This window comes from Lichenostomus cassidix, chromosome 1Ab (genome assembly GCF_008360975.1).
Source record: "Lichenostomus cassidix isolate B80296 chromosome 1Ab, HeHo_3.0, whole genome shotgun sequence".
Taxonomy (NCBI): domain Eukaryota; kingdom Metazoa; phylum Chordata; class Aves; order Passeriformes; family Meliphagidae; genus Lichenostomus; species Lichenostomus cassidix.
The window spans coordinates 8,883,884-8,897,551 of record NC_139481.1 but is presented as its reverse complement, the minus strand read 5'-3'; the positions used below and the strand labels follow the sequence as shown (position 1 = coordinate 8,897,551).

The following is a 13,668-nucleotide window of genomic DNA, read 5'->3' as shown; positions in this document are numbered from 1 at the left end:
CCACAAGGAGGGCTGGGGGAATTTGGATCCAAACTCAGAACCAGCTGGTGCAGTGTCCCAAGTCAGCAAGCTTCAGGAGCACAGTGACTTCACCTCACACTATGGGATGATGACAGAGGGAAGCTGCAGGCACAGAGGGACCAACACCCTGCCCTTGCCTGCTGTCACAGCAGCCGTGGTGCCAGAGATGGCTGAACCATGAGCTGGGCTGGCCTTCAGCACAACTGTGACAAAGCAGAGGCCAGGAGATGTGGCCAGAGCCCATTCCTGCCTCTTCTGCTGCTCACCACTCCAGATGGCTTTGCAGCAAGCAGGACTCAGGGGCAGCCAGCACTGTGCTTATCCTGCTGTAAGCATTTCCATCTCTCAGGGCCTGCTTTATGGAGCATTTCTTTAATTTTTTGGCAGAGGAAACGCCCTTTTTGGTGAGGGTCATCTATAAGGTGTGAGCTGGCCAGAGGCTGCTTCATTTGAAGCTCTGGGGAGGTCATTGCATCTCTGGAAAATAGAAAATGCTCCTGGGCTGTTTGGCTGTGTGCAGGCTCTGCTAACAAGAGACGTGACAACCCAAGGTACATGGCAGGGAAGAAGAAAAGCTGCTTTTTAGCTATGCTTAAGTAAAGCTCGACAGGTATTTTTGAAATGCGGATTTTCTTTCCCCTCTAAGGCTGAGGTGAGTCTCAGGCAAATGCTTCAAGGCATTGTTCTTGAAAATTATGATTCTTTGGTTAAACAAAGAACAACCTTTGCCTGTCTGATTGGCCAGACAAGATACAGCAGTTACATTAATCACAGAGCTCAAAAATCCCCTTCCCCTCACTGCTTATGTTGGGTCAGTCCCTTGCACGCAGTTCCACCCACCCCAGGGGGAGATCAAACAACATAATGAAGATGAGTTAAAATTCTGTTCACAAACCCACATGTGCCAAATCCAAGCCCTGAGACGAATGGGTGTTGAGCCAGGAATCCAAGCAGAGACATTGTACTTTTACAGAGTCATTTGGGAGCCACTGCAAACCATAATGAGGGCTAAACACAACGTAGTAAGTGTTTTGGCAAAACAGCTCCTTGGAGGGAGGATGCTCTTTGCTGTTTCACTCTTTCCTGTCTGACAGGCACTGTTTGCACATCCCCAGCACTAGGAACATGAATCCAGTCCAGAGTCTAGGGTCCTCTGGAGGTTAGAAATACATGCTGGAAAAGGGATAATGACCTTTATTTAATTAGACTTTTTTCTTTCTTTTGGTGTCTAATATTCCCAGCTACCTTCGAGTGTCTCTAAGAGCAGAGGTTGTTCCAACTGAGAGAAGAGGTTGCTCTTGAGGCAGGTTGAGAGGGACTCAAACCTTTTCCTACCACAGAGGTAGCACAGTTCCATCTTGTCTGGTTCTGGGGCTGAGCTCTGCTGCACCTAGACATGATGTCTGAGAAAGCTCCACCTGGGCCCTTCACCACACTTTTCCTTGGCCATTACAATGATTTTAGCATGTTCTCCTTCAGAATAGCAAATAATGCAATTTTGATGTTTGGGATTCTTTACCCAGGGGCATTAAACTCCCAAAACCATGGTTTTCTTTCTAGACACATTGTTCAGATGGTTCAAGAGTGCTGAATGAGCCCTGCTGTTTAGGGCTCCATGGGATACAGCACATCCTAAATGTATTGTCAGTGCAAGCCCTTCAGGGCTCAGGTTGGAAGCATCAGTGAGTAGAGGAAACTGCTTCAGCTACTGAGAAAAGGGGCACCAAAAGAATCCTGCCCATTCTCCATAGGCACTGAGCTGGGAATTTAGCTGTTGTGATCCTACAGAGATGGGAGGGACTTCCAGCACAGCAAGGCAGTTGGATGGAAAACATCCAGGCTGCTGGCCAGACCCACTTCTGGTATGGGCAGCTGTGTCTGAGCATCTTTTGTCACATTTTACTCTCCAGAGATGAAGAGAGTGTTCCAATGAGGCAGCAGATTTGTGATCTGTCACCCATATCTCTGTTTTGGGGCACAGTTACCTTTTCTCAGGACTGAAAGCCCCCAGCTGAGGGAAGCTGAACTTTTCATCTCCCTCACTGCTGCAGCCTTATCATACACAGGACTTTAATCCCACACATCACTTAAGAAATATCACCATTAAAGATCTGAGCACACATCACTTAAGAAATATCATCAGTAAAGATCTGAGTACACGTTTTGAGATAAGATTGGTTTGTGATATTATTACTGACTGTGTAATTATGGAAATGAGAAAAGAATCCCCTCGGGCTTTGTTGTAATGACTTCTGAGCACCTTGCATCACCACAGGCAGACAGCAGATTTCAAGATGCCACGGATTATTAGGAGGAATGTGGAAAATCTTGTTTCGGTGTCGATGTCTCTGGTGAGGGAGGACACCATGTATCTTCCACAGTGAAACTGGATCAGGTAGAAAACCATGTGATCTTTTTGAAAACAAGTAGCTCATCTCCCCTTGATCTCCTGCACTCTTGGTGCACTGGTGAGCTGCACTCCTGGCAGCCACCCTGCTGCTCCTGCAGCCTTGGGAGACCCTGACTGCCTCTGCTCTGAGTCAGAAGGCAGTGTGGGACCACTGCAGTGCTGACAGCTCCATGGGCCATGTCCATGCCAGTGTCACTTTTCCATGGTGCCACAGGATGTGTGGAGGAGCTCTCTGAGTGTGCTCAGCACTGCACTGCCAGCCAGCAGAAGTTAACAGGGTGAACCCCAGTGCACCCATGTCAGTGCAAATGGAGATAAAAACACACATGGATTCCCTGGCAATGATTTCTGTCGTTTTGGCTTGTGCTGGAGCCCCTGCCAAGGGGGAATACTTGGTATCATGTGTTTTACAAGGGCTAACAAGCAGGGACTGCTGCCCTGTCAGCCTCACCTCAGTGCCCAGTGAGATTGTGGGGCAGATCCTCCTGTTGAATTATCTGGAAGACAAGGAGATCAGTGAGAGAGAACATGACCTCAGCAAGTGCAGTCATGCCTGGCTAATCTACTCACCTTCCACAACAGTGACAACTGAGATCATCTACATGGACTTCTTCAAGGCCTTTGGTAAACTCCCCTTTGGCATTCGTAGCTCAGGACTGGAGAGATGGAAAATTAGAGGGACAAGGAATTGTCTGGATGGTTGCATCCAAAGAGTTTCAGTTTACAGAACAATGGCAAAATGGAAACCAGTAATGAGTGCTGTCCCTCAAGGGGCTGGGACAAAAACTGGGAAAAAGACTCTGTGATATTTTCCTCAGTGCCCCAGCAGTGGGATGGAGTGTCCCTTGAGCAGGTTTGCAGGTGAAGCAAGCTGAGCTGGGCATGGATAGGCTTGAGGGAAGGGATGCCATTCAGAGGAACCTTCATGAGAACCACATGAAGTTCAACCAGGCCAAGAGCAAATGGATTAATGTGCAGTCTGTTCACTCTACCAAACCAGTTTTGCTCCAAAGAAAGGTCAGAAAGTGTCACCAGGTGACACATCAGTGACATATCAGTGCTAATTCTGTGTATTTTGGCCCCATGGCAATCAGAAGGATTTTGCTGGGTGGCAACTCCTGTCTTAGCTGGGGGTGTGGGGATTTTCTTGAGTGTGGCTAATCTATGTTGCTTTAAGTTTTTTACCATTAATCTCTTCATGTGGTGTGGAAATGGGTGTCTCCCACCAGTCTTCTTCCTTCCTCACTGCAATTTGTTCAGACCACACCCTCATCTCTCCATTTTAGCAATAGGGAGTGTTGTGGTCACAGCTTCTGCCACACTGTGGTGTCCACACTGCCAGCTGTGAAGTGAATTTATGGCCAGCACTGCTGCATTTAAAAACCTGTGAAGGTTCAGGCTCTGGCCTCACTCAAGGCTTGCTGGGGAAACCCTGGCTTGTGTTTAAAAAAGACACTGCACACACAAATACACACACACATACACACACACACATTCTGACACACAATCTGTTTTTCTGGAGCGACCACTGCGTGCCTCTTTATCTTTTCCTCCCACTCACTCATCCCTTCTGACACTCTCCATAGCTGTGACCACTTATGTTCTATTTAGCTGGATTTTCCAGGCACTTCAGAGTAGTAGGTGTTGCTATATATACATATATATTTATAAATATAGTGCCTAAACACTTCTATTAAGGCTAAATGGTGAGTAAAACATGGTTGCATTTCTTGGCCCACCAAGTGATCAGGATATCCCTCACACTAATATCTGGAGTGTTGCAGAAGGAAATGTCACATTGTGTTGGCCACAGCAGTCCCTGAGCTCTTCTGCTGAGAGCTGCACTGCTCCTCTTAGAAACTCCTGTGGCAAAGGCATCTCCAGGCAGATTTATTTTCTTTTACCTGTGCCTGATGAAATGATGTTAACCCTAATCTGTGCCCAGTTGCCCATTTAGCTCTAGCTGGCCAGTGTCAGGGAGGTTTGATGAAGGACAATTGCAGAAGCTCATGACCCTGACTGAAAGCCAGGAGTAGCTCAGTGCTCTGGCAATGATTATTTACTGTTTTTCCCATGTTACATGCTGCATTTGGTCATGTTCAGTAACTCTGTAGTAATCAGACAAGATGGAACGGCGGCTTGTCAGCTGATTTAATTAAAACCACATTGCTGCTTTTTTTTTTTTATTGCCTCTCACACATCATTAATATTCTGTCTAAGACGCGCCTGCAATCTAAAGATTGGAATCAGTCTCATTGTGCTCTTTCCAAGCTTGAATTCCCAGACACACAAACCTGGGAAAGAGTTTTAAAGGGACAGGTAATAGTCAGAAACTAATTTGATTACATTGAAATGGACCACTCATTTGTCCAAATAAATGCTTATTAAGGGACCAGTCTTTCAGGTTGCTTTTAAATGCAGTGCAGGCTTGGCTTTCATGGATATGAGTGGGAATAGAATATATTTAGGATTTCCCAGGAATCAGGTCTTTGCTCTGCAGACTTCTGCTCATTCAAATTGTTGGTTATGCAAATATATTAAAAAGACTCGAGTAAGTAACACTGCACCCATTTGAGCTTGGTTTATTATTTAGGTCTTTAGCAACAGTGTTGTATTGTCCCTTTTGTGAAGTGCCAGGTAAGATCCGTTTCACGGTGGCAGTGTGAAGGAAACTCCCAGTCAGGCCATTCCCGGGACTCTCTGGCAGTGGCTCTCCCAAGGACAGGGACTTTCTGGGACCAAAGGCTCTTCCCAGCTCCAGGGACATCTGCAGCTCCCTGCCTGGCTCCCCCAGTCACTCCCATCACAGCAGCTTTGCCCTGCAGAGTCCCAGATATCTCATCCCATAAAGCCATTTATTCCCAGGGCAGTGACACAGAACAGCCTGAGCTGAGCAGAGAGCCAGCAGAGGAACCCTGGGCTTGGATCCATCCCAGTGTCCCCATGGTCAGTCCTGCTCTTCCTCCAGGCTCTCCAGCTCTGCCCCATCTCCTGTCCATCCTCCTTGCTTTCATCACCCTTGGTGTCCAAAGCTCAGCAATTCCCTGCTGCTGCTGTCCCAGTGTCCTTTCCCCTGGCTGATGTCACCTGCCTTTGTGCCCTTTGTCACCCCAAAGGTCTGCACTTCATCCTCTTGTCCTGAGTTCCCAACAGAGCTCAGCCTGTCCTTCAATCTGCATCTCAACCTGAATCTCAATCTGCATCTCAACCTCTACCTGCATTTCAATCTGCATTTCAGTCTGCATCTCAACTGCATCTCAGCCTGTCCTTCAACCTGTACCTCAACCTGTATTTTAACCTGCATTTCCATCTGCAGCTTGCCAGCCCAGCCCAGCTCCCTGCACCAGATGTGTTCCCCCACAACAGCACACCAGCCAGCATATGCACTCGATTTACAGCCAGATTACAAGGCAAAAAATAAATCTAGCATTTGAAATTATATACAGCAGTTTATTTAAACAGCGATTAACTTTCATCAAGAGCGTGTGCATTTCTGTTTTCTTTAAGAAGCCCTGCCACTCTTGCTCCCAGCTGCAGCCCTCCTGCAGCACCCTGCTACTCGGTGGCTCCAACCCAGCTTCACAGATAGTTCACAGCCAATTACCATACAGGTTTCTTATGGTAAAATTAGGGAGTCAACAACCGCTGCTGAATGAAGGTAAAAGCTTGAGAACATTTTGCATAACAGTCACGGTGTAGCTGATAGCTATTGCAGTGTTCTGGTGCACTAAGCCTACGCAGATGCTATCTGCCTCGCCTGTCTGTTCCAACATGCATCTCATCTCATTGGCAATCCTTTGCTTTAATTAGCTGAAGTCTTTGCTTCAGCCTTTCATATGTCAACCAGCCTGTGTACACTTCCATATTTTTAATCAGTAGCCTGTTGTCTTTACTTTGTCATTCGCACTAGCATATAAATCTGCCCTTCTTATGATCCTCACTGCTTGGTAGAAGTCAAAACATGCTGTTTAATTTTCCTGTTCACTGATTTCCATTTGTTTCATGTTCAAATGCTGGCTCCTTTCCCCCTTTCGGGCATGCTGTGAGCATTAAACTTAGTGATTAAATGCCAAAAGAACAGTTCTTTTCCCCTTCCGTGCCCACAAATGGGTCATCCTAACCCCGTCTGGGATGCTTCCCTGTGCCTGTGTGCTCAGCCCCATGGGGCTGGGGGGATGGGATCCAGAGTTCAGTAAACGATGGCTAAAATAAAACAGGTGCAAAACCGATGTGCTCTCCAAAGGCCATGAGTGCCTTCTTGCTGTTTCTTCTCTTTCTTTTTTTTTTTTCTTTCCCTCCTCGTTCATCTACTGCAGCAGAATATTCCATTTCACCCACGACACAGCTGAAGACACCAAGCCTTAGAAAAGCCCGGAGATGGGAGAACGAGAGGCTGCTGTGGCTGTCCTTTCACATGCTGTGGTTCCCTGGAGGGCTCTCTGAGCTGCTCGCTGGGTGTCTGCCTGGCCCTGGTGGCATCTGTGCCCGGGGCTGCTCCCCCAGCTGAGCCCGCAGCCTGCTCAGGATGCCATCCAGCTTCTGGTCCATCTGCGCCACCTGTGGAGGAATCAGAGGGCAGGCGAGCTGTCAGATGGTGGCAAATGCTTCTGCTGAGGGGCACTGCTGGGCCAAAAGCTGAGGAAGGAGCCTGGCAGGGGGCATGGGCTCTGAGAAGCTCCCTGAGTGGTGTCCAGGCTGCTGCTCTGGACGAGGTGGCAGTGAGGGACAGGGAAGGGTGGAAAGCCACGTGAAGTGGCAGCACAAGGACAGGACATTGCTGGCCCAAGGACTCGACTCAACCCTCTTTTCTCTCAGCTTTTTCCCAGGGCTGGTGATGATGCATCCTGCAAATATCTGCCCTGAAACTCTCCTTCACTCTTCGGTTTATTGTGAATGTTTTTTTCCCAGTACCTCTCCCAGCCTTCACCACCCTTGCTTGTAGGACATCATGCTTTCCATTACTGTCTTGGGAAATGAAACAGCCTCCCCTCCCTTCACACTGTAAATAGATGCCTCTGTGATACATGTTACAGTCAGAGATCCTACCAGATAGGGTGTTTATTCCCATGCATTTTTAGGAGGATAGCCTGCTAAAAACCACATAATAACACCAATGACTTCATTTAAAAAAGAAAAAGAAAAAAAGAACAACCATTCTATAGGCAGCTTGACTTGCTAATTCCTTCTCTCATTTCTTTGCTTTCTAGCTGCAAATTTCTGAAATTTCACAGCTGTAGTCCCTAGGTAGAGCAGTCTTTCCTACTTGTTGTTATTATTATCATTAAGCAGGGAAAGGAAATCTGGATTTTTAAAGTGAAGCTGCTGTCATTCTTCCTAGTGTTTTTTCTTAAGTTCTGACCTCTTTTTAGGAGCACACAGGAGGCATTATCCCCTTGTGCTGGTAGGGCTTGCCTTCACTGCAAATGGCTCCCACTTGCCTCAGCATCACCCAGTGGGACAGGCTGGGGGCTGCTTGACTTTTCTCCAAAGGCAGAACTAGGGCCAGCATCATGTAATCAGCTGGGATCACTTCTAATGATGCTTGAACACAGTGCAGCTTTGTGTTATAGATGAGCCCAAGAAAAATGAGCATTTTGAAGAGCACTGAATGGTTCACTTTACAGTTATCTGCCGTGAAACTATGAGCCTCTGCAAACTGTGATCTGTCCCAGTGGGTCTAATAAACTCTGATAGCAAACCTTTTAGAGGGATATCAGATCTAAACCGAGCTTGCCTTAAAAAGGGACGCAGAGAGAATGAGAGAGAGAAGGATTCCAGCCTTTTCCCGTGCAAAGATAACTTTGGCAATAGCCATTGGCAGCATGGACTGAAAGCTTAGCAGGCTGGGATTGCTTTAAAAACCAAGGCAAGGAAAATCACCTTATCCACTTTCGCCTCTTGTGTCTTTTCTCACTCCAAGTGTTGGCTCCCCTGGGGGCCCCTCCAACCTCAAGGTACCAGGAGCTTATTCAAGTTCTATCTTTTTGGCAACGACTGTTCTCTCCTAAGTACAACCTGCTGGGGGAAGGGGGAGTGGAGAAGCTCTCCTACATCACAGAGGGAGAGGCATGCTCCCTTCTCTGCCATTCCTGCCTTTACAACTGCAAGCTTCTGGTAGGAAAGCCCTCCTCCCTGCCTGTGTTTTGATGTGGGTCTGGGTTATCTGAGGCAGCCTTTCCAAGCCAGAAGGGAGTGTTTAGGACGTGGGTTGGACAGCAGAGACCTTCACTACCATTTCTGCCTCCCAGGTGTGCTGCCAGCACAGTCAGTCACTGACAAAAGCACTGACACTGCTCTGTTTCAGGCACAACAGCCCCAAATTCTGCTCAGCATTAACTTGGCTGTGAGGCTGAAAGTCACTAGTGGTTTAAGGGTTAAGCAGCATGGAATTAATTTTAAAACCACAGTCTTTATTTTCTCCTCCATTCTTGAAAAGCCTGTTTGGCTGATGCTGGTAATGACTCAACAGAATCTTTCTTAAGCAAAAATGTTGCTGCAGAGCAGAGACTAAAGCAGAACTAATGTATTGCAATAGGGTAAAAAGAGGTGTAGGCAGGGAAATGGGATCAGGCAGATGAAAGCTCTTTTGGGGCTTTCTTTTGTGAGGCTTTGTTGATTTTGATCTGCACGCTTGATCTTAGATAAGCTGTGCCTGCATATTCCATATCATTTAAACTCGCTGTATTTCACTGTATTTTGCCAACTCAGTGAAAGAATGTGACAGGGAATGACTTTATGCACTTTTCTTTCCAGGAGAAGGGGAGGGTGGAGAATGTAAATATTCATTTGTAGGGATGGAAAATGAGAAATTTGTACATAAAGGAGTAGATGACACTCCACTTCTGTCACACCTTCCACATGAGCAGTAAACATTTCCTGAACGTCAGCAAACAAAACTGCAAAGTTCTCCTGTGTCAACCATACCCACAGGAGGGTTTTCATGATGATTGTTGAGATTAGAAGTGGGACCCTGCAAAATTCACCAGCCCAGAAGAAGATGTGGTCAGTGTCAGATCTCTTCCAATCCATAGCTTTCTATTTTATACACAGGCTCCAGCCCCCCCTTCCTGGCTTCAGATGCTCTAAAGTACGCCTTGCTCACAAGCAGTCACCCAGGCTGGTAAAACTTTAGTCAGAAAGACAAATTTTTAAGCACCTTGTCCAACCGGAGCTTATTAAAGAAGGGTCAGATCTGGAGGCTGGTTAAGTGTGATAAGGGAGTGGCAAAAGAAGAGTTGTGGACATTTTGCCCGAAGCCAGCAGGATGACTTGCAGCGCTAGAGGAATTTTCATGTGGCTGAAGGTTTTTTTCCACAGCAGGGTCCTGGTTTCAGGTTTCTCCAAATCCACCTCGCAGCTCTGACTTTCCCTAAGCCCTGTTCTGAGCAACACCCCCAGGCAAGGGCTGGGAAAGGGTTAAAGGGAGCAGCGTGTTTTTCAGCTGAGTAAAGTGAGAAGCCATCCCGAGCTGGCCGCAGAGTTTCCAGAGAGATGTGATATGACCCTCGGTGGAGACAGGTGAGCTTGGCAGCTGTCCACGGGCAAATGGCAACAAAACTGCTGTTCTCCCACATCACAATAGCGCTCCGGAGATGATCTAGAAATTGTTAAACTGCTTTTATAGCCTTTCAACTGCCCTGCAGAAAGGAGACTTGCAAAAGCAGTTTAAAATCTTGCGCTGTTGGTATTGGGACTGTGAGGTGAGCTGAAGGAGTGTTGAAATGTGTGTTTATTCTGACATCCCCCCCGTGAAAAGGGGCTGGGCTCCATGGTGACATGCAGGACTGGTAGGAAGAATATAAAAAAAGGGGAAAAAAAAGCCCTGCCACCAGCTCCAGCCAGGCACAGCAAGCCATGGAGTCACTCAGCCCACAGGGCTCAAGGTGTCCCTGCCCTTCACCTTGAGCTCCACATTGCCTTTCAACGCCTATGGGCTGTTTGAGGATACTTTTGAGCCTCTATTTGTGAGAGCTGCTGTTGCCTAAATACCTCTTTTTACCTCAGTGGACTCCTGCTGCAGAAATGGCGAGTGGAGACAGACCCCTGGAAGGGCAGCAGGATGGAGCAGGAGGGCTTGGTCATCCTGGGGATTTGCCACATGCTGGACAGATTCCTAACTCCCCTGAGAGCTTTTTTCCTGACACATTTTGCACACACAGACCATAAACAAAATGCATGTGTAGAAAACTCAGTTGGAGCAGCCACATGGTCTCCCTCAACTCCTGTCACTTCAGGCCAGGAAAATCCCTCCCCCTAGGTTTTGTCTATCTTTTTAATGTGATTTTTGGAGGCTGGGAAAGCCAGTACCAGTTACGTGCAAACACACTGACTTGAACTATTTCCAGAGGAGTAGCAGGAGGGGATCATGGTCTGCTGGAGCAAATCTGGAAACCCACAAACACACTCACATGTTGCTAAGTCAGTGGAGCTCTGTACCCAAAGCTCCTGAGGTAGCTCCAGTGAATCAGGAGCCACTGTCTGCAGCTCTGACTTAACCACACCTGACTGGAGGTCTTTTAACACCAACGGCTTGGCAGAGAGTCATTTGATAGGTAGGATTTATTTTGTAGGGATGGAAGTGTGCATAGAACCTTCGTGTGCCACGAGCTATTCTAGCTGCTTCTGACATTCCCAGAACAGTTGTGATGGGCCACCTAAGGCCAGCCTGTGGGAGAAAATGGTATTAATATAGTAAAATCAGATGTGATTTAGTTGGACTGGTGCAATCCATTTTATGGATGCTTCCATTTCAGCTCATGTGACATACTGATTTAGCTTAAGCTGGTTATCCAGCAATTGGTGCCATTTTCACGTGTTTACCAGGTCTGTCACATGATGTTTCTTCTCATTCCACATGGTGGACTGATTCAATTAAATCCTGTAAAGCCCATGTTTTGCTTAATATGCACATCTGGTCTCATAGCTTCTCTCTGCCTACAGTTACACCCAATTATTCAAACTAATTGCCTATTGTACGCTTCGAAAGCTGAATTGTTTATTTTAGGAGTCGCTTTATTTTTTAGCATGTGGATTTATTGCTGCCCAGAGACCGCTGATTCTAGGAGGGGAAATCTCTTCCCTACAGCACTGCATGCAAAACTGCTTCCCTCTCACCTTGCTTGTCCTGTTGGAGATATTCCACTGAGGGGAAATGCTGAATCCACTGAAACTTTTTTCCCCTTCAGCAAGGCCAGGCAGTGTCAGCCTTGATGGAGCCTGCTGGTGGCTGCGAGAGAGCCACTGGCCACACCAGCCCCAGAGACTGGGACTGGCTTGGGGACATTTCTCTGAGCAAGGTGTGGCTCTGCTGCAGCCTCTGAGCCTCCAGCAAAGTGCTGATGGATCTGTTAACTTGAACCATGTGAAGAGTCTTCCTGAGTTCACCAAATCTTTAAGTGCTTTGCTGGAGCAGAGCCAGAATGGTCAACAGTTTGCAGGATTATACCTTTAGGATAAGCTGTTGGAGTCTCCTAAGTACTCACACACACACACATGCCCAGAAATATATCTACACCACCATTTTTCAAGTCTCTGAGGAGTAATAATTGTCATCTATCATGACATCTTTCGTGGAAATACTTTGGCATTCATGCTAGCAGAGAACTAGCAGCTTGTGTCTCTTAAACAGCAACAGGAGGGCTTTGATGGACAGGATCCCATGAACTGGCTGGTTTTGGGGTGAGTTGTAACCCATTTGGAACTGGCCTCAAGTCTACAACGATGCCCTAGAAAAGAAAGCAGCACTGCCAGGTGGCACAGAGCCAGGGAAACACCTCACTGTGGGACATCAGTGTCCTGGAGCCAACTGCCAGCCCTGCCAGCCCTGCAGCCCTCGCTGGGTTTGCTGAGGCTGCAAACAGCACAGAAACATCAGCCCCAGGCCAGGGCAGCTCCTGCCAGGAACCTCACAGCTCAGGTAAACAGCTACATGAGCTAAACAAGCTCCACTTCCATGGCAGCCTGTTGTTCTGGCAGAGCCAATTCTTCATGAACGCCAGAAAAATATATGAACCACCAGACTGTCTTGTTTGACTTGCTCCACGTACCCCTGAGCAGATATTGGCTGTTTATTTTCATTCCGTGAAACTTATCTAGATAACACCACGATTTTCCAGGCCTCCCTTCCTTTATCCCAAACATCCCCACCCATTCTTAGGTCAGGTGTTACAACCTCTGTTGGCCTAGAGTATGGTAATCTTTATTTTAAGTATAGCTTCATTTATTTTGGTTTCCATCTACCTTTCCTGTTTAAATGAAAGCACAAAGGTCTATCCCTCTGCCCCGTGCTCCTGGGGTATTTCCTGCTGGTACCCTCTCAGTGAGCATTTTATTTTTGTATTTCCCATGCCACAGTTGCACTGATGAAGCTCCCCAGTAAGACCTGTGTCTGTGCTTGCTGTTTCTGGTGAAAGAATTGCTAAGCAACTATCACAAGCTGAGCCCTGGCTTTCTAAAGCAGGCCTGGCCAGCACACAGATTGTGTGTTACTGCTTTGGGGAAGGTGGGATTTATTTTTTTCAAAAATGAATCCTTGCTTCCTAAACAAATGAGGTTTGGCTGATATTGTATCTGTGTGTTCATTGCCACAGCAGCTTTGGAACGAGCTGGCCAATGTCAGACTCACAGATAAAAACTTCATACGGATTTCTGAAAGTCTGGCACTTGTGCAGAAGACAGACATCCAAATTAGTGCCTCTTTGAAGGAAGGGCAGAAGAGGAAGGTGAACTGTATTATTAGACCCCAGAGAATCCACACAGGATGCTCTGACCACAGGAAAAGCTTTATTCAGCTCTTGCCCCTTATTAGCCTCGGATAATCAACCACAAAATAGAGAGTCACAGGAAACCAGGCAGCATAATTTCTACTGCTCCCAGAAGCACTTGTTTCTGTCTGAAGAAATTCAAGTGGTGCTACTCCTTGAGTGGACACAGGGTAACTTCCCACAGCTGCCATTCCACAGCAGCAGCACTGGGAGTTTTGGGAGAGTTTGTCCTGTTCTAGCTCTCTGCACATGCACCTGTCTGTCTTTGTGTCTGCAGCCAGTGCTTGCTAACATTTGGAATTTGTTCCCCCCGAGTTCCTCCCACTTTTGTCATTCTCTCAAACAAGAACTCTGCAGAGCTCTCTGTCTCCTGAATCACACACACAAATAGATATTTTTACTGTTGCAGGACGTTTTGTTCCTCGCCCTGCTCCGGATCCTGCTCAGATCCTCCCTGTAATCTCCCATCTCGCT

The 13,668-nt window shown here is 47.2% G+C and overlaps 1 protein-coding gene across 2 annotated transcripts in view; it reads right to left on the bottom strand.

Moving 5' to 3' along the window:
• Positions 1-4,996: 4,996 nt before the first annotated feature.
• LOC146442890 (potassium voltage-gated channel subfamily KQT member 1-like) overlaps positions 4,997-13,668 on the bottom strand; it is a 385,165-nt gene continuing 376,493 nt past the window's right edge. The window contains exon 17 of one of the 2 annotated variants that reach the window (XM_085049705.1): positions 4,997-6,988. In XM_085049705.1, the coding sequence (XP_084905831.1) occupies positions 6,842-6,988 (147 nt within the window). In that variant the 3' untranslated portion in view covers positions 4,997-6,841. The remainder of the gene's footprint in view (positions 6,989-13,668) is intronic. The other variant, XM_085049706.1, reaches the window with a different exon arrangement.